Below are 20,350 nucleotides of genomic sequence, written 5' to 3' on the forward strand. Positions count from 1 at the left end.
AGAGTAACTAATCTTTGAGCATATTGACTTTGACCATAGGGACTTGGATCTGCCTTGCTACGGCATCGATTTCTAACCCCAAATACGTTAATTTCTGGAGTGGACCTCCTGTTTATGCTTGTGCAGTGAGCACACCAAGCACTCTGCATACCGATTCAAATACCGCAAGGGTGCCTAGAAAGAATCTGAACAGGGTCCAAAGAATAGAAAATCGTCAAGATACTGAGTGATCATCAAACTGTCTGCAGTATCCCTCACTTTGAATTTAAGAAACGTGCTGAATTTCTCAAAAAGGCAACACAAAGTGGAACATCCTATTGGCAAGCATCTGTCATAGTATGGCCCTCAAGTGTAAAACCCAAAAGATTGTAATCTCAAGGAGTAACTGGAAGTAATCTAAAAGCAGATGTAATATCAGATTTTGTCCCGCTGCCATCACTACTTGCACTGCCTCATGAAACGAGGCGTAGTGCATTGTGCAATTTTGCTTATCAATGAAATCATTTATTGATTGCCTGTCTGGAAAGGAAAGATAGTAGATGAGCCTGCATGTATTAGGTTCCCGTTTAGGTACTATATTGTAACAGGACACCAGTACATAAAAGCAAAACCTTCTGGTTTCACATTTTTTATTTACAGAAAAATGCTCCAACAGAAATGGCCCAGGCAAAGAAATTGGACATCCAGGGTGCCAAACAAAATTAAGGGATAAACTAGACGGCTTCCAACAAACTTATACAAAAATAACTTGCAAATTATACATGATTGGTAGCAAGCCATTCAGCAGGGTGTGTCTCCAGTCACAGTTGGCACAGAAATGCCTCCCTCATTCCTGGAGACACCAACTTAAGTAAGGAAACTGTAACAAAGAACATTCTTTTGCAATAGATTGAGGCACTCCCAGACCCACGCCTAGTTAAACTACAAAAGCAACAAAGAGACAATATAAAGAAAGATTGGGTCTGGCCAGACTGGCAAAGACCACTCTGGCACTCCCAGACCCACGCCTAGTTAAACTACAAAAGCAACAAAGAGACTATATAAAGAAAGAATGGGTCTGGCAAGACTGGCAAAGACCACTCTGGCACTCCCAGACCCACGCCTAGTTAAAGTACATTCATACAATAGAAAAAGCAACCCTGGATGAGAGTTATTCCATTACAATATCAATTGGTGAGCACTGCAACGTTGGGAAAGGCAGGGTTGAGAATGACCAGCAATTCTATTGAGGTCTATTTCCTTTTGGAATTTTTCTCCAACTTTGTGAGGGTGAGCAGGGCCCAGGGTAGGAAACCTACCCAGTGACCTACCTGGTGACTTTGCCTGCGACCCTATATTGTAATAAAAATAATAATTCTTAAACAGCACTAACATAAATTAAAACCCTGACGAAAATAGTACGTTTTTAGTGCCGTTTTGAATGACGAAAGACGGGTGCATTTCTGATTTAATATGGGAATCTGTTGCAAAGGATCGAGAAGTCACGTCTGCCATAGTAATCCATGTTATATCGTGGCTGAACCAAGCATGTTTGAGAGGATGAATAAGTGACCATTGAACACTGTCATCAGTATTGTGAGTAAATTTGACAGATAACCAGGAGCCTGCCCATTGAAAGCTTCATAAACAAAAACAGTTTTGAATTCAATGCACTGTGCTACAGGAATCCAGTGAAGACTTTTGAGAACATGTGTAATATGTTTATATTTCTTTTTACAGAGTAAGAAGTCGAGTGGCAGAATTTTTAGGTAATTGTAACCTGTGATGAATTAAATAATCAGGAATGCCATAAAGAAAGGCTGTTTTAGTAATCCAACCTGGAAATAATAAGGCGTGGATAAGTCATTCAGTGGTGGTGCAGTCCAGCACATCCAGCACTTTTTGGATTTTGCTGATACAATGCAAATCCAGGTATCCTGATTGGCACATTGTGGAGACATGAGTGGCCATATTACAATGACTGTTTAAATACACACCAAGATTCTTAGCAGGAACCATTTTATTGAAGCCCAAATGTAAACTAAAAGGATCACATTTGCGAAACGTAGAGTAAAAAAGAATCACCTCAGTCTTTACCCCATTAAGAACCAGCTTGTTCAAAACTGTTCATTGTCTAATTTTTCAACACATGCTTCAAATTAAAGCAGCATCAGCTGCATTAGGATAATGTGCCAACTATTAGCATTAAACCAAAGATCTTAATTGGTGTTAGGGGAATGAAACAGAGTTCTTGGAGGAAACCTTGGTATAGCCGGTGGTGAATGCTTTGCATGCTCTGCAGACATACTGGTAGCAGTTTGCGCTTGTACTTGTGCTTCCCAGACTGATCAGTGGGCTTACCAACTTGATTGCCCTTACGCAAAGAATAACCAACAGTTGTCAACTTCCCCAGTTTGCCAACAGCATCCCCATGGCCTGGGTAGAAGTACTACATTTGTGAATATATTTGCATGCGTGGTAGTGACATCCTTGCCGCCATTGATTGTGTGGCAGAGCCAGAAATGTTTATGTTATTAAGTACACGTTTTTACATAGAAGTAGTTCCCCTTTAAAATGTTTAACTTTAGTTTAGAGTTCTTGATTTTTTCTAGTAGTGTGCCCCCCTGTTTATTTGTTTAAGCCCCAGCTACCCCCTCTATAATAGAGTTGCCATATGGTCTGGTCACACTCAGTGTAGCAGATCAGCAGAGACCAGTCACCTTCACATGTACCTATGTATTGTTCCTCCTAACTGGAGTGTGGTTTTTCTGCTTGAGCCCTATTCTGCTAGAAGTCAGTGATTGAAGTCAGAGTGTAAACTCATAAGGTCCATTTTACGCACTGTATTGGGTTTGGGTTTTGGTTGGAGTCTTTTAAAGTCTTAGTCTTTGGGTGTGTTTTAGTCCTTGAGTCCTTTTAGTTTTTTTTTTCATTTTTCCTGTACTTTTTCGTTAATTATTTTATACAAGTGAAATTTCCTCATCCTCCGCTTAAGCAACAGTGGCTGCTGCAGGCTCTTGTTATTAAAAGCACAGCCATATCTAAAATCTACCATTCCAAATTGTTTTCTTTGGTAACCAGTGGTACATGATACCCAAAGGGGTCTCCACTGACAATATCAATACACTGTCTTTGCTGACTATGCTCACATTAGAACTCTGTCCTATGTCTATACCTTGAAATGATTTATCACTGTGCAGGCCTTGGTCAAGCTGGACTTGTTGGGCAGGTGGTGCAGTAGCTTGGCACCATTTTCAACCCTTGTCCATGCCTACAAAGCATGACGGTGGTGGTACCTTTTGTTTTGTCCGATCATCCGGGATGGCCACAAATTCAGCATATAGGAAGTACTTCCTATGGGTTGGAACTAACCAAAGACTAATGCCCCATCCTTCCTTTCCAAAGGGGAAGATGAAAGTCTAACCAGGAATCCTAACTTGGATTACCGGGAGATAGTTGGGCAAAATAGCCCACATAAGTCTGGGCCTGAGGATCCTTGCAGAAAATGTTAATTCCTTCTATGCAAGCAGTACTGTCCAGTCCAGGGTTTGAAGATCCTTGCAAAAAAAACAGAACTTGGACTCCTGCACCAAGCTTCATGTGAGCTGAAACACAGTTTATCTCAGTCTAGTGTATGGGACAGTTCACCAATCTCCCAAGTGGGGAAGAAAAAATTGCAGAAGAATCAGATTGTAGTTGTTCCTTCAGAGGCTGAGACAAAAGTGACAGCCTGGCAACTTTTCCTCCCGCCCAAAGTTTCAAACTCTGTAATGAAAAGAACTAACCCAACTTCTAACAGGCCCTTGGCTAGGCCTTGCCAAGTATCCCAGAACAAAATCTCTGGATGGTTTCCCCCTCTAAGCCTTCTTCAACATTGGTCAAAATTTTGTGGCTCTTGATTGGCTGTTTCCTTGAAAAGAGGATCCCATTTTGTCACAAACATTTTCTATGGGTTTTTGTGTAGAAAACCTGAACCTGTACTTGTACAGGTTCAGGTTTTGAATTTGCAAACACAGGTTAGCAGGAATCTACAGTAATGCTATCCTCTCTGCACAATACCTAAAATGAACAGGGGGACGATCCATGCCAAATTTGCTGCTTATAAATAATTTGATCATTTACTGATACAATTTATTGTTGCGCAAAATTGTAGGAAATTTTTAACCTGTTTTGACTTCCTGAGGTATTTAGGAATGGGAATAAACATGAGCTTGGCTGGTCTTAAAGGAACCAGGAAATATAAATATTTAAAAAAAAAATTACTAAAGACCCTTGAAATCGCATCTTTGGGTTTTAGTCAACTTTATTTTAAATTTTTGTTTTGCAATTGTAACCCATATTTTTTATGCTTTTTGGTTTTATGCTAATTCTGTTTGCATATTCATGACAGAACTATGATGTCATCCAAGGCACAGAATCTCAATGTTGCACTGATTTGTGCACAGACAATTTCTAGATTTTTTTAACCACTGCTATGGCAGATTTCATTTTCTTTGGCTATTTATTGCTTTGTAAGTGTATGGCAATAATCCAGCCAAAATCTTTTTCACAGAAATGTTCCTAGAGAGCAAATTTGGGGTTCACAATTTGAACATGAAAACATGCAACCTGAACCATGTCTTCCTGGATTTACATCAAAGCAAAAGTGCCTTCACTTGTCCAGAAATGCTTGGTGAATTTTTGGGTAGCTGCGAAGCAAGTGTGAGCCTATGTAATACCGATTTCCGTCTTCTGTCCGTACGGTCGGCTATCCTCAAATGTTAAAGTTTTTCCTTGCAGGCCCAAAGTTTTTAAAATGTGGCATTGAGTCCTTGTTTGCTTCCTCTTGGAATTCCATCAGTATTTAAATAGTCTCATATGGCATTAATGCTTAGAAAACTTGTGAATTTAATGAAAAAAATATAAAAGTTGAATATTAATGTTTTGAGTTGTATTGTGTACTTACCCAGTAGTACATACAGTACATATGTACTGAGCACTCCTGTAATGTACATGTATAGACAGTGTTTAGACACGTACAAACGTACTTCTACAGTATGTGGGAAAAATGTAAGGGATGGTGGGACAGATTAGGATGTTTGTTGGGGGAGAGGTACCTGTAGGAGGAGAATCATGGGGACAAGGTAGAAAGTGGATGAAATGCTGGATAAGGTTGGCGTAACGGTTGGGCTGGATTAGTGGGATGATAGGACAGCCAGAGTAAGAAGTGAATGGGATGATGGGGAGGGGACGGAGAAGGAGATGGATTGGATGATGGGAAGGAGTGGAGTTAGCGATGGATAGAATGATGGAGGGGTGGAGTAGGAATGGATGGAAAGATAAGGTGGATGTGGGATTGGAGATAGATGGGATTAGGGGTGGAGTCAAAGTAGACATGGTAGATATGGTATGATGGGATATGGATGATGGGGGTAGAATTGTATAGGATAGGATGATGGGGTTGGATACAAAGTGCCAAACTGTACTTTAGAAGAATTTTAATCATGCACCATCCATCAAACTCACAAATGCACTGCTTATATAATCATCCAGGTCTAGTCTGACTGTACTGAACCCACTTTCTTTAGGCATTCCTCTCTCCTGTAAAGAACTGTGAAGCCTTTGTACCTGTATCTCCCTTTTTGGTGGTCTTTATTGATTTTTTTTTATGACAGGGGCCTTTCAACACACAGTCTGCACATAGCACTAACCAGATTGTTTTTCTCAGCGAAGGTCGATAAAATATTTTTACATCTGTATTGCAGTCGTATGTCAATCAATCTTGTAAAAAAAATTGATGAAGCTTGGTTAGTATTTTCTTGTTTAATTTAGTAACCATTTTGTATAACTTGGATGTTTCTTTCTTTCCTGTTATTACAGGAAAGAAATTCAAATTCCATTCTAGTTAATGTTTGACAAATTGCACCATTCAGTTCACGTAACTCAAAAAAAGTCGAACAGTCTTCATACATGTACATGGAAGAAGACTACAGAGATTCACAAAAAGTGATTCTAAGAAAAATTCATTTCCTGGATCCTTTAAACTAATGCTTCAGACAACCAAGTACAAATTTATTTCTACAATAAAGATTACAATATAGAGATGTTCAGTTTTAGTGGTGGGAGGAAACTCCAAAAAAATAATCCAGGCCAAACCTATGGAAGCAGGTAGAGACATGCCTCACCTTAAATATATTGAGGGGGTTTTGAACCCTAGGTCACTGAAACTTCCCAACCTGACTCCCTGACTAGCTTCTTATGAAAATAACTAACTCATTTTGTTGCTTAATTTGTTATTCCTTTTGTTCATGTTGGTAAAGTCACTTATAGGTAATTCAGATACTTTAAATGATTGATTGATATTTTTAATCTTAATTCTAAAGGGAATTGGTGCATCGCTGTTTTCCGGGTATTCCAACTGGTTTTGTGCGATGTTGTGAGCTTCTATGCATCCATCTGTCAGTGGTTCCCATTCAGTATGTTACAGCTCATGCTAGGCGTTTGTGTGCTTCACTCTGGGAGACATCTGGTGAAGTTGCTGCACCGGTAAATCTACTATGAGAATACAACCACGAGTCACATATGTGTATCTGTTCTGTGTGTTATTTTATTTCAACTATGGAATAAGACTTCCGAAGAATGTTCAAACTTAATTTCCTCTGTAATTGTCAGTTGCTAATGCCATACATAATATACCCATGTAACAAACTTTAAATTAAATTAAATACAAAAAACAAAACAAAACGGATGTACATGTATAAATTCTAGATGCTAAGTGAAAATGACCAAAACAAATCTGCTAGACGTGGCACACGTAATGTAGCCAGCTTTCTAAGTTAAGAAAATAGAATGGTGTACATGATAGGGTATATACAAGCATACAGTGTATTGTTTATCATATCAAACATAAGAATGTCAGCCCTTTATGCCATTTTTTGGAAGATGTCAAAAACAACCAAGAAAGTGCTGTAATTGTTACAGTTCAAGCCAAATGTCTACACACTTGCACATGTACAGATGCGCAAGAAACAGTTCTGATACAGTTCACATCCACCTCCTTTGGTACTTCAGAAAACTCCTGTTTTGCATTCCTAATTTGCATGGTGGAAATTTTCATAAGTAATGATAGTGGAACTATTTAAGATGCCCTGTACTTTACTTTAGCAGTTGCACTTGTTGTAAATGAGTTCTTATTCCAGTGAAATAAAAACAAAAAGGAGCTGGCTCTTGAAACTGAGTCCAGTTTAAAGAGAAACTTGGTGGTGCATGTTTATGTAAATGTTTGGCTTCAACTGAAAAGAACTGATTATCGATTGGTCAAACAACGCAGTCACTGTACAAAAGAAGGCAAATAAATGTATGTTTTTAATTCGGAATTGGAAAAAAAAATTTACTTGGACAATTCACTTTTGGTTCCTTTTTTTTATAAGTCAGTTATCCAGTCTATACTCACATTTAATTTGATTTGTTGTTATCTCACAAAATCAAGCAGGGACAGGTTAGATTTGCCTCGGAAAATGGCTCAAAAATTATAGGTTTGGAATTACCCACCCTTGAAAGACTGTGCGACGACAGTTGAAAATTGTCCAAGGTCAATAGTATCATGAAAGACCCATCTCATCCTTTGTTCAACAATTACAGTTATAACAGATCGGGAGCATGCCTTTGTGTGTCCCTTCCCCATGGCAACAAAACTCATTACAGACAGTCATTTGTATCGGAACAGCATGGTGATTAGATAAAATACTCAGTGAGATAATTTGATGATGGGGTGTAATTCATTTATTTCTTATTTATACTGGGTAACTCGTTCAGTTCATTAAAAAAACAAAAACCTTTCTCCCATGAGTCCTAGTGAACAATAAGACAAGAAATAAAAAGAGAGCTAAAATTGAACCAGATGAAACTACATTTCTATAGATAAAAATACAACAAGAATAATTATTATTACCGAAAATGGGTCACTTGGGAGACATTTCCATAGGAACGTGCACAAACTTTTTCAAACTCTACCGTCCCATTATTCAATATTCCTTAATCCTATCTTAACCAAACTTTGCATGTTTTCCTTTCAGACCCTATTCTATCATCTTTAAAAATGGGGATAGTAAAAATTTTACTCCTTTTGGTAGTTAATGACCGATGTCTCCCTAATGTTGAAAAATTTACCACAAAATGTCCCCCAAGTAACCTATTTGGAAATATTTAAATAATATGAGTAAAGAAAACGTAAGCAGAGTATCAATTATGAATATTACGATAAAACATTCAAGAGAGCTGATTCTGAAAAATACTTAAACTTGTTGGGATGGGATGCTTTAACGCCACAGGCAGTTTGTTCCATGCCTTCACACCTTGAAATTGGAATGTTCTCTTCCCAAATTCTGTCCTTGGGTGAGGGAGACAAATAACTCATCACACAATGCCTAGTATAAGAGTGTTGATCACTCACATAAGAAACAAAGTGTTAAGGTAATCTAGAACAAGGCCACTTGAACATTTATAAACCATTATATTCAGATGGCGTTCACGTCTGACATGTAAGCTATCCCATCCCAACTTGTTATAAATGAAATCACGAGGTGTTCTTGGTGGAACCTTCAAGATCACCCTGTTCGATTGAACAAAGCATCGAGACGTTGCACTAAGGTATTGGCTGCATTACTCCACACAAGGTCACAATCATCAAGTTGAGTAAAAATCAGTGAATTGGCAAGAATGTTATTAAAGTGTCCTTTCAGGCAAATAGCTCCGAACACGTAGCAAGATTCTAATTCTATTTGAAATGCAAGATTCAATATACTCCACGTGCTCCTTCCATTGAAGTTTAGAATCAAAATTAACCCCAAGATATTTAATACATGAAACTTGTTCCAGGGTACTGTCCAAACAACATGCTTTTACATATTGAGGCACAACCTGTTGTTTGCTAAACAAGTCGTTATTCTATCCATGTCATCATTCAAACGATACTTGACATCCCTAATGTCCTTACTTGAATAAAAAATAGCCGTATCATCTGCATAAAGGATAACCTTGGAATGCTGAATCACAGTAGGTAAATCATTAACATAAATAAGAAAAAGCCTCGGGCCTAAAATAGTGCCTTACGGAACTCCACATTGAACAAGTTATGTATCAGAAGTGACATTGCCAATTTTTGTGACCTGTTTTCTCATAGAAAGGTAGGAAGTGAACCAATGAAGTTCCCCTCCATCCAGGCCCATGGATTGCATTTTTTAAGTAAAATCCAGATCCAGTAAAACAGCCCCAGTTAACATGCCAGAATCAAAGGTTTTTAACAAAAAATCAGAAACATTGATTAAAGTAGTGGTAGTTGAGTGGCAAAGTCTAAAACCAGACTGTTCCAAGGCTAAACCATTATTGTCAATTAAGAAATGAGAAAGCTGGTTGTAAACTACATGTTCAAAGACCTTCATGACAACTGAAATAACAGAAATTGGTCGATAATTATTGCAATCCAGTGTACTACCACCTTTATGAATGGGAATTACTTTGTAATGTAATGTATAATGTATCTGCCATATTGAAACAAAAGATGCAAATAAGTAGATTTCAATAGATTCTATTACTTACCATTTGAAACAGATTTTATTACTAAATGCCATTTCCATTGTTTATTTTGTATTTATTGATTGTGGTTGTTGGTTATAGAAGCATTGCATTGTGAACATCTATTGTAATAGGTAAATTGTTAAGATGTAATATTTAGTTGTTTGTGATAATAATTGTATTTATGCTCTAAAACAAAACTCCAAATATGGATAATAAACTTATCAAATCAAATTGTATAATAGATACCAATGTGCAACAGTACAATTGTATATATGCAGACAGAATGCAATATTGCCATCATTTAACACAAGTACCCACATTACTTCAATAAAAACTTTTAAGCACAATAATCTGCCAGTCAGTCAATGGTGTGGCTTAAATGCCGTACTAAGTTAAGATGGAAGTAGTCAAAATCTTTTCATGATGAGAATAGTCTCATTTGTAGGCATGGACAATTGTTTAAAGGATTTCTTTGCAAGACTGCATTGAACTGTCTGTAGTTAAGAAGATTCACAAGATGAACCGATATAGAATCAAATAATGGGCGTTATCTGTATACATGTAACCTGCTGCAACTTTCTATGGAAGCTAAAATGACCTGCATTTCAGTTGACCTGCAATTTCATAATGTATCACAAAAAGACAGAATACTAGCAAATTGAACATGACTTTCCAAAGCCAACTAATTCATGACAGAAAAAGTGCAATTTTGCAATTTACATGCTTATTGGTGACTGACAGGTTAAAACGTTGAGTGTTAACAGATCTTATCACCGTTGGTTTGCATATGTCATACTAAGGAGGCTGACTGTTCACAGCCTTCTGTTGTAACATATATCGCTCTGTGACAGGTCCTCAGGAGAATATGAGGTTGTGATTAGAAATATTATACAAACATTGTTGGAGTGAATCTCATGCATCATTTATTTGTGGCAGTTGGCTGCTATGTCTTGCCTTTTTAGAAAGTCTTTCATTTGTCACAGTGTATCACAGAAACAAGGAAATGCTGATGGTCACTTTAGGCTTTTAAAGCTTCCATGAGTATGAGTAAATCACAATGAGTTAAAGTATGAGTTCATGAAATTTTTTCTTGCAAGTATGAGTATATTGTCATGATTATGAGTACTACAAATGAATGTATACAAGTATGAAAACAGCTACATTTTTGTGTAAGTTTAAACATAAATTCTTTGTTAAAACAGTAGTGAAAAGAAGATGTTCTTTTAATTAAAAAAAAAAGAGAACAAATGAATTTTCTAACATGCCCTTTTGCCAAAAATTGCTGACTTGTTTTTCCCTTTAAAGTTTCAACAAACTCTCATTGACTGCAGAGTCATAAATAAATGGTATATAGCGAGCAAATATTGGGATTTGACAGACTAGCCAAAAGTTTCATATGGGTATGAAGTATCATTTGTGCTCTGGACCGATCACCTAAACTGTCATGCTTGTTAGTGTCAAATCCCAATATTTGCTCACTATATACCATTTATTTTTTTTATTTCGGTTTAAATACTATATCAATTCAGTGAGTCGTAGGACTCAATGATTGATTTACAAATATTAAAACCATTAAAATTATTAATAATTAAAAGTCAGTCAAAAACTATTACAAATTTCCAAATAAACCACATACGACAGCCACGAAAACAATGACGATGGAGTATTGGATTTGGAGAAGTCTGTTACATAAAGGCGACCTGAATGCAGTCCCAAAGATTCGACCGGAAGTGTATGTTTCCCGTGGGAGACAGGTGGACCCCATCGTACCTGAACAAAGAGAATTTGAACGGCACAGCATTTCATTTCAATTTTGGCTGGATTTGTGGCCCCGAAGTAGCACGCTCGCGGCAGTATTTCCGACCAAACCAGTTTAGTCCTGGGATATTTATCACGGCGTTCCTGCATAAATATTGCAATACGGTGTCGCAGGCAGAAAAACACGTCTGTGTCAACCAAATCATTAGGGTGCAGTGTCCCAATTCAAGGAAAATTCTCCGCCAGGCCGAGGCGCAGAAAAAGTACCCCCAGAGATTGTTTCGAAAAGAGGGTTCTGTTTGGGCCAGGAAATGGTGGAATTGTGTCAGTATGGCCCAGAATCATCTCTGTAGATTCAGGGGCACCCATCTGGGGGCAAAGCAGACAAAAATGGGATTGAAAATTAGTCAGAAGAGCCCCAGGAAGGTGAGGGATGTCATTTGAAAAATGGCCGCTGGGAGGGCTTGGCAACATTCACTTTTTGGGGGGTGAGTTTGTTTTGGGCGGATATTTAAAAAATTCATTGGTTAACCTACTAAAAATTGAAAATCAAATGAAATCTGAAGGACCAAACAACACATTGATTTTTGTTTGAGAGGCCTCAGGGACTTCAGTTGCCTGCCATGGGGCTTCAAACTTGGTTGATTTTACACTATTTTCAATGGAGCTTGAATTAGTTCAGTGCACCCTATATTGCCAAGATGGCGGCGTCCTGGATGTCATGATGGTTGGATTGAAAAATCATTTCTCACGTTTGCGATAGTTACACCAGTGGTGGAAAGACCGGAACAAGCCAGGGATAGCAGTTTTATGAATTGTGAGACATGAGAAACATTTGATTGTTGGCAGCAACACTCCACTGGTAAATACCCATGCAATCATGTGGAAATTCTGAAAAACAATTAACTCTGTCACTGTTCATGCTGTTTTGCGTGTAATTTTCAAGAAATCAGCAGTGACCGAAGGACTTGATGGTTTCCGTGGGCCAACCCTAACCGAGCTTAACCCTAACGGAGGCCAACCCTAATTATGAAGGGTAACCCTAACAGGGCCCTAACCAAGGGTGGGGGTACTTCCTCGATGGTCAAGTACAGCCCGCGCACCAACTGACCAAGCTGTGGATATATGCACAGGTGACTGAAAGTTCTCGAAACATTCTCCTTGGTGGTTTGTTCCACTCTTGTGTTGGAAGTGCCCTATTTTGGGCTCAGGTTTTCAACTCTTGGGCTGGAGCATGTCAACAGGAATAAATTCTACGTAGAGCTTTCATGTCAAAGCATGGCTGAAGTTTCATAATTTTCTTGTATTTGATCTCTGCTGTTGGTAGTGTATGGCCAAAGGAGTAACCCTTCCTTAGCAGTAGGACATGCTAGTTGAAGCTATTCATGGGGAAAGGTGCAATTTTCAAATGCTGATTGCACATTCTTCTGTTTGCACTATAGTAGAAGTGTACATGTACAGTGTATGTATAAGCAGTTTGTGCACATTTGCTATTGGCTGACCTTGATGATTTACTCCCCATAGCACAGTCAGTGGACTTTTTTTTCCAATTTATTTTCAAAAATTGAGTTTTTTGGAACATTCTCAACCATTCAGCATTGTCTCTGTGTCAGACTGTGAAAAAGGGGTGTATATAAAGGGTGCAGTGTCCCAATTCAAGGAAAATTCTCCGCCAGGCCGAGGCGCAGAAAAAGTACCCCCAGAGATTGTTTCGAAAAGAGGGGTCTGTTTGGGCCAGGGAATGGTGGAATTGTGTCAGTATGGCCCAGAATCATCTCTGTAGATTCAGGGGCACCCATCTGGGGGCAAAGCAGACAAAAATGGGATTGAAAATTAGTCAGAAGAGCCCCAGGAAGGTGAGGGATGTCATTTGAAAAATGGCCGCTGGGAGGGCTTGGCAACATTCACTTTTTGGGGGGTGAGTTTGTTTTGGGCGGATAATTAAAAAATTCATTGGTTAACCTACTAAAAATTGAAAATCAAATGAAATCTGAAGGACCAAACAACACATTGATTTTTGTTTGAGAGGCCTCAGGGACTTCAGTTGCCTGCCATGGGGCTCCAAACTTGGTTGATTTTACACTATTTTCAATGGAGCTTGAATTAGTTCAGTGCACCCATTAGTGCCTATGTGAACGATTAACATCGCTGGGTGGGCCACACTGCGTCGAGGTCATATAGTAATTTTGCTACATTACCGTATCTGGCTCCGCCCAGACCATTCCAGCGCACTGTCGGACTACTTCCAAGCCTGGTTGCTGCCCTGCGGACGATGGAATCGCCAATGACCCATACATCCACTGTAATCAAGGGTTAGCAACAAGCGAAATGAAATAAGCGACGGGGTCACTGTCCAGTACGTGCCTAAGTAGCTTAAATTATGCACCAGGCAGCTGGCATTGTACCAAAGGGCGAATATAACGTTGGACTGCCTGAATATAACGTTGGCGGTCGCCAACGGCCCATTGCTTGAATTTCCTCGATTCGAAATCCCAAAGCTGCAGCTGTAGATAAGCCGCCCCAATGCAGAAGGAGTGTGCGCGAAAGATTGAATTTCCCAGATCCAGGAATGATAAAATCTTCTTTAATATGGTCTCAAATGGGTTCACCCCCCCAAAGTGACAGAAAAAATATCCTGCCGCTTTGGTCGAATCTGGGTGAATAGTGTCAGTGCTCGCACAGAGCAAATCATCTCGTCTAATGAGGGAACTAACTGGACAACCTGAGGATGACTCATTTGATTATTCTTTGCATGCCTAAAAGTGACCAAACCGAAGAATTGGCTTGCCTCAAATTTGAGAATTTTACATCGGAAGCCATTAATATTGAATTTTGGATGTGTGTTGTGGAAATGACAGCAAACTCACTGATACGCATGAACCCCCCCCCCAAAAACGCACAGAGTATGACCGCGTGAAAAAGGGTGACTTCATATCTGTCACTGCACACTTGTGGGAGGGCTTGAACAATGCGAGATAACACCAGTAACACCGTATATCGTTCGCTGAGTTATCCTTGCGGCAGCCTGTCAGTAGTTTCATCACCAGGAAATCTTTAGTGGGATCCGGCCAACTGTGAAGTTTGTGATAGTAACCCACCCCGGAAACATAAGTAGAGAGTGTTGACGGTGCAAGCCGTTGCAGTGACAGCCATGCAATGAATTGCCGAACGTCTTCAGGCAAGGCCGGAGAGGTAGCATCAAATCTCTAGCCTCGAAATGAACAAAATGCTCGCCAGCTTGTCTGATATGTCTTGAGTGTATTTGCCGATGAAGCGGCTTCTTATAAGCGGTAGATCTCACCTTGTATTAAACTACGAGCAGATTGGGGATCGCTGTCATTGTTAAGTCCGCTTGTGGGGCTAACGCACAGAAACGGGCCACCTGAAAACGTGAAAGGGAATCGGCAGTGTCATTGTACACGCCGGGGATATGGATGACTTTAAATATTATATTATGCCGCAAACACTGACAGAAAAAAAGACGCGCGATCTGATCGCAAGGCGACGACTGCTTGTTGATGATATTTACCATGGCTTCATTATCGGCGCGAAAACCGACTTTGTGGTTTGCCAACTTTGGGGCCCAACAATACGACGATCACTATTGGGTAAAACTCACAATATGCTATCGATGGCGAAAGGGCTAACAGCTCAGGAGGCCATTTTCCTTGAAACCACTGGCCACCGAAAAATCCACCGAACCCAATGCTGGCAGCGTCGGTGAACAACTATAATGCATCATTATCATGCCAGCCTATATCACGAAACGGAGATACCCCATTGAAATGATCCAAAAACTCTAACCACATCAAGAGGTACAGTTTTGCGCCCGGTGATACGCGTAATTTATGATGGTGCTTCCGTAACCCCCGGGTTAAGCCAATTAAACGCCTAATAAACGCTCTTCCCGGTGCGATAGCCCGACATAAAAGGTTGAGTGAACCAACCAATGACTGAATTTCCCGTAACGACAATTTATTCTGCCCTGAGCTCGACTGAATTTGTTTTGCAGTGCAAGTACCTTTACACGAGGAACACGGACTTGACGCTGTACCACATCAATCTCCAGACCGAGGTAGGTGATTTTGACAAGGGCCCTCTGTCTTTTCATCTGTGAGTGGTACGCATAGCTGCGCGCAAACGTCCTTAAAGGTTTTGACATGGACTTGACAATGTTCGACGGATTCACCAACAAACAGAAAATCATCCAAGTAATGCGTGATATTGGATGTTTAAAAATTCGCTTAACGTGAAACTCCAAAAAAATGCTAAATGTTTCATATAACGAACAAGAGATAGAACAGCCCATGGGCAAACACTTAGTAAAACTTGTTTTGGAACTGAAAACCTAAAAGCTAAAAGCTAAAAGGCGGGAAGGAGCCGAAAAGCAGATTTTATGTCCGTTTTTGCCAACCAAGCATTGGTGCCCACCGACATAGCTAAATCATGATAATGTGATAACCATTTCCGTAAAACAGCTAAATTAACGGGCGTTGGGAGCACGAAAATTTGTGTGCTTATCCCATTTAGTACCACTCAACTGTGGGTTACTAGTAGTGTTGGTATCCAAGCCCGTCCCTTGCCGAAACGCCTGCTGCGCGCCCGACGGAGTCTTCGTGTAGCGCGTAAGTAGCGCTAGCAGGGGTTGCCGATTGGGTGTGCGCTTGGTGTGCAGCGGGCGGATGTACATGTAGCGCCTCAGTAGACTGACTGCCGGTAGCAATGGAGGGTGGCAGGTCGATCGGGCCCGCTATTCCCGTGTCAACTGGCACTAAAGCCCTCGGACGGCTACGACCATGACGACGTCCACTAGTGCTGGCGTGCGGCTGGGGTGACCGAAAAGCCTGTCTCTTGTATTGCCGTTTTGGATGCGGCATTCCGGGGTGGATATCGGAGAACTCGAGAAGAAGGGCAGAACGAAGTTGGCGAGGCCTACCAGCGCGCTCCCGCCTGAGGAGTCCAGAGCCAGCGAGGCAGCTAAGCCCCACTACGAAACGACGAAAAGTCGTTTTTCTCAACTAATCAAGGAAATTTACACCCGAAGTATCACCTTGTATGCTCCAAGACGGTCCAAAATAAATATTCCAGAAACCAAGGGAGCACCAGGGAGAAATGGAGTTTTGCCAGGGTAATTTAATTTGCGATGCAACGGCTTCTGAAAGCTACGCCGAAGTGGCCTTCTCGCGCCGCGCCCGCGTCAGGCATTTACGTAACGTGCCAAAATGAATGTTTAACATTGTATTCATATTTTTGTTCCTACGTGGAATTACATATCATAGCACTATGACCTCGTTGGCTTCGTGCCAGCCAAGTTGCGGCCAGGTGTCTGCACTCTAACCATCATGTTTATTATAATGGCAACCATCAGCTGATGAATGAGATCAGTGAGGCAACAACACGGTGTGGCTGCCGAGAATAATGCATTTTATCTGGTAGCGATAAAATAGATTATTTTGACCATTTTTTGGGGGACTGCCGACTTTTTGTATCTGGAAGTGCGGCAAATTGGGTTAATAGAGACCACGATTGCTTCTAAGAAGGCAGAAATTTGGTTAGGAACTACAAAGTGGAGGCAGTAAAGATCTGTGTCGTGAGTGCACTAAGGTTCTGGCAAATTTTTCTTATATTTGATTTCGCCGTCGTTTTAATGATGGTATGTTGAGGAATTCAAGGGCAAGTGAGTATTCAACATAATTATTGTAACCTAGAATAATTCAACATGCACGTCTTTGAATACGTTCAATTTGGTCAGATTGTTGAAGTGTGAGAGCAGATGACCAGGATTTAGAGGCATACTCAAGTAAAGGTTGAATATACATGAGATAAATGGTCAAAAGGTCATGAGTCGGGGCATGGAATTTTTTTCAAGATACAAAGTATATACAAATGTTTGGCAGCAAGACTTGTCATGGCCCACTTCAAATCAGCTTGGATAATGACGCCAAGTAGTTTCAATCTGTCAATCGATTCCAACAATGTGTTGCCAATAACAACAGCAGGCATAACTATTTGTTTTCTCATGAAGGAAACGTGCATAAGCTTACATTTTTGGGGCTTAGGAATCATATGATTGTTGGAAGACCACAAAGTAAGAGAGGAGACAATTTCTTGTAATTTTGACTTCTGAGAGTGATTCCTGATTTCAGGAGCAGTTTGATCATCCACATATTTCCATCTAAGCAGAGTTGTAGTAGCTGCATCATTTATCATAACCAAGAATAGAAAGGGACCCAGTTTTGTTCCCTGAGGCACCCTACATGATGTTTGAGATAAATGAGAAACACTAGTACCTAGGCCAACACAGTGTGATCTAAATTCCAAATAACTACAAAGAATGGATATGAGACTTGGGTTAACACCTAATTGAATTGGTTTGCTAATTACGATATTGTGATCAAATGCCTTGGTATAATCTATAGCACAGTGCTCCCAACATGACCAGGTTTACCTATTCCACTCAAAACAGTCTAAAAGACTGACAAGATAATGCGTGGTAGAAGAACCTTTAATGTTCCTAAACTGGTGATCATTGAGCGCATCCATTAACCACTTGGCTAAGAAACTTTCGAAGACTTTTGAAAAATAGGCATCAAAGAAATAGGCTGTAATTGATCTAAAGAATTGCATGGGACATCTTCCAAACTGTGGGAAAAATTCCAGTTCGTAAGCACTTATTAATTATTGTTGTGAGAGGGCCAGCGATTTTAACAGCAATTTCCTGCACCAGTCTAACCGGCAAGTCATTCTGACTTAAAGCCTGAGAGGGATTCTGACTGTCCAACTCACATTAGACATTATACACGTAGATCTCCGGTGGAGGGGGGCAGGAAGAAATGCAGGAAGAGAGCGTCGATCAAGTGGCTGCAACATTGAGCACATTGATGCAAAATGACAACTAATAAGATCAGCCTGGTCCATCACTAACATTTTATTCCAGGTAAAGTAGTAGATTGTTTCTTTAAGCCAGCAATATAGCGGACGAGCTGATGCCACTTCCCTGGTTGTTGTCCTTTCAGATTTATCACCTTACGGTGACAAGATTTAACTTTGCTGTAATGTTCATTGTTTGTGTATTTACTTGTTATGCTCCGCCTCATTGTGGCGCTCTTCAACTCCCTAGGTCATTTAAACACCATGCCTGCATCCTTATCAGATATCTCAACGTCTTGGTCAAAGAGCTCTGCTAGTCAGTTCTTTCTATGAGCAGATTATTAAGTTTCTATTATTTACACTTGAACCCTAACCCTCCGACATCTGTACTGACTCGACTCATTTGCACGATTGATCTCCAGAACCACAGTCAAGTAAGCAATTTCCAAGTATTTTTCTCCTCAACTAGCAGACACCAGTTTCTTTGTTTAGATGTTTTAGACGCGGGCACATGTATGTGCATGAGATTAAGAAAAGTTCACTTCTTTATGATTAAGTGTTTAAAGGTCTGCCTGCCCGTAGTTTTCCTTGACAATTGATTAGATTTTGACACCAGACATTATTAAGTCGATTATTGATAGTTCAATCCTCCCTTAGTTAATAGGCTTTTACATTTAGATGTCTACAGGCAATAGCGTTGCAAAATAAATTGGCCTTAATACTGATCTCGTAGCTTTCTGCCTACATGTGTTGTATATGTAGTTAATCGATACTCCCCATTTTAGGTTGCATTGTTTTCAATATGCATCAACTGAATTGTGGGATGTTTTCCTTGAGCTTTGTTGAGGACTTTGTAAGATTTAGATATTTAGTGTTTTGTATTGTTTTATCTTATTTTATGCAGTTCACCGCGCATTAAATTGAGTGGAAACTGAAGCCCTGACCTTCGGCCGCCCTTTCTTTATGGTTGACACTAGCTGGCAAGATTATATTATTGTCTCCTCTGGCTACACATAATACTGACCCGGTACAGTGAATTGACTGTGTCTGACAAGTTAACCGACAAGATGTCTAATCAGAGTCCACCCGATCAAAGTGAGTTAACGGACACCAATGTTCAAGACAACACAGACGCACCTGGTTGTCCTCAACGAGAGAGACGCACAAGGCGCTTATTGCTTCCATTGAAGCGGTTGAGAAAGAACTGAAACAGCTGTGGAAGACGACTCAGCAGGCCCTCAGACACAAATAATGCTGATAACGCCCTCACCACAGTTAAAGAGGCAAAAAATACTTTGTGGGCCTACAGCGAGTGTTGGGACAGGCTGGAGAAACTGTACGATCAAGATGAATCCCTAAAGGATGACGCACTTCGAGCCAAAACGACATTTCTGGAAAACAGCAACAATGCCAACATCTCCATTGCCCAAACCATGGAATGGGCATACTCCCTTGCACTCAAAACAAAATCAAGCATCTCAAGCCAATCGAGACGCACTGAATGCAGTTTTCGATCGAGATCCTCCAAGGTGTCGTCTTCATCTGCATGCAGTGCTAAGGCCCAAGCCGCTGCAGCAAACAACGCAGCAGATGAAGAACTAATCGCCAAGTGTTCATCAGAATTGATCGCCCAACAAGCTGCCAGGGAACTCGAACAGGTCCGACGGGATGCACAGGCTAAAGTAGAGCATGCAAGACGAGAAATGGAACATCAGGCACTTCAAGCAGCGGCCGAAGCAGATATAGAAATATTGACAGCAAAGCGAACCGCAGCCATCGAACGAGCCCGTTCTGAAGTTATCACCCAGGTGGATCAAAAAGGGAATGTGGTGCTACAGGTAACTTCACCTAACCAGATGACCAACGACCACGCTTCATTGTTTTGTGCGACAAATGGAGCCAAAACGCACCCCACAGAGACGTGTCAACTCAGCCCCAGAATTCAAGCCAACAACAGAACAACCCTCCTTGCCTCCGGGTTCACCTCCCCCCTCATCAGGACCCACACAGTCAGCTGAACCTCTTGGCAAGCAGAGCGCTAACATCACCCTGGTCAGCACTATTTTCTGCCTTCCTGGCCTATTGTTATTCATATTACGCCCTCTGTAGTATGCATCATGCGAGTTGTTCTGATGTAAATTTTAGCTTGGCTTGGTGGTGTTTGGATCGCTGCCACACCCTCGCTGTA

At 40.6% G+C, this 20,350-nt stretch overlaps 1 protein-coding gene and 1 long non-coding RNA gene across 4 annotated transcripts in view; one reads left to right on the plus strand and one right to left on the minus strand.

Moving 5' to 3' along the window:
- Positions 1–10,796, plus strand: part of hps1 (HPS1 biogenesis of lysosomal organelles complex 3 subunit 1) — a 103,271-nt gene extending 92,475 nt beyond the window's left edge. For all 3 annotated transcript variants that reach the window (XM_022254424.2, XM_022254423.2, XM_022254425.2), the window contains one exon: positions 6,342–10,796. In XM_022254424.2, coding sequence (XP_022110116.2) covers positions 6,342–6,519 — 178 coding nt within the window. In that variant the 3' untranslated portion in view covers positions 6,520–10,796. The remainder of the gene's footprint in view (positions 1–6,341) is intronic.
- On the minus strand, positions 7,430–16,603 carry LOC147796944 (uncharacterized). The gene is made up of 4 exons (XR_015427478.1): positions 16,343–16,603; positions 14,594–14,674; positions 13,491–13,592; positions 7,430–11,304 (listed from the first exon to the last, which is right to left on the minus strand). It is a non-coding gene; the product is annotated as an uncharacterized LOC147796944 (long non-coding RNA).
- Between the last annotated feature and the right edge of the window lie 3,747 nt (positions 16,604–20,350).

This window comes from Acanthaster planci, linkage group LG13, assembly GCF_054643075.1.
Source record: "Acanthaster planci isolate LZ-2023a linkage group LG13, COTS_SCS, whole genome shotgun sequence".
In the NCBI taxonomy this organism is placed as follows: Eukaryota; Metazoa; Echinodermata; class Asteroidea; order Valvatida; family Acanthasteridae; genus Acanthaster; species Acanthaster planci.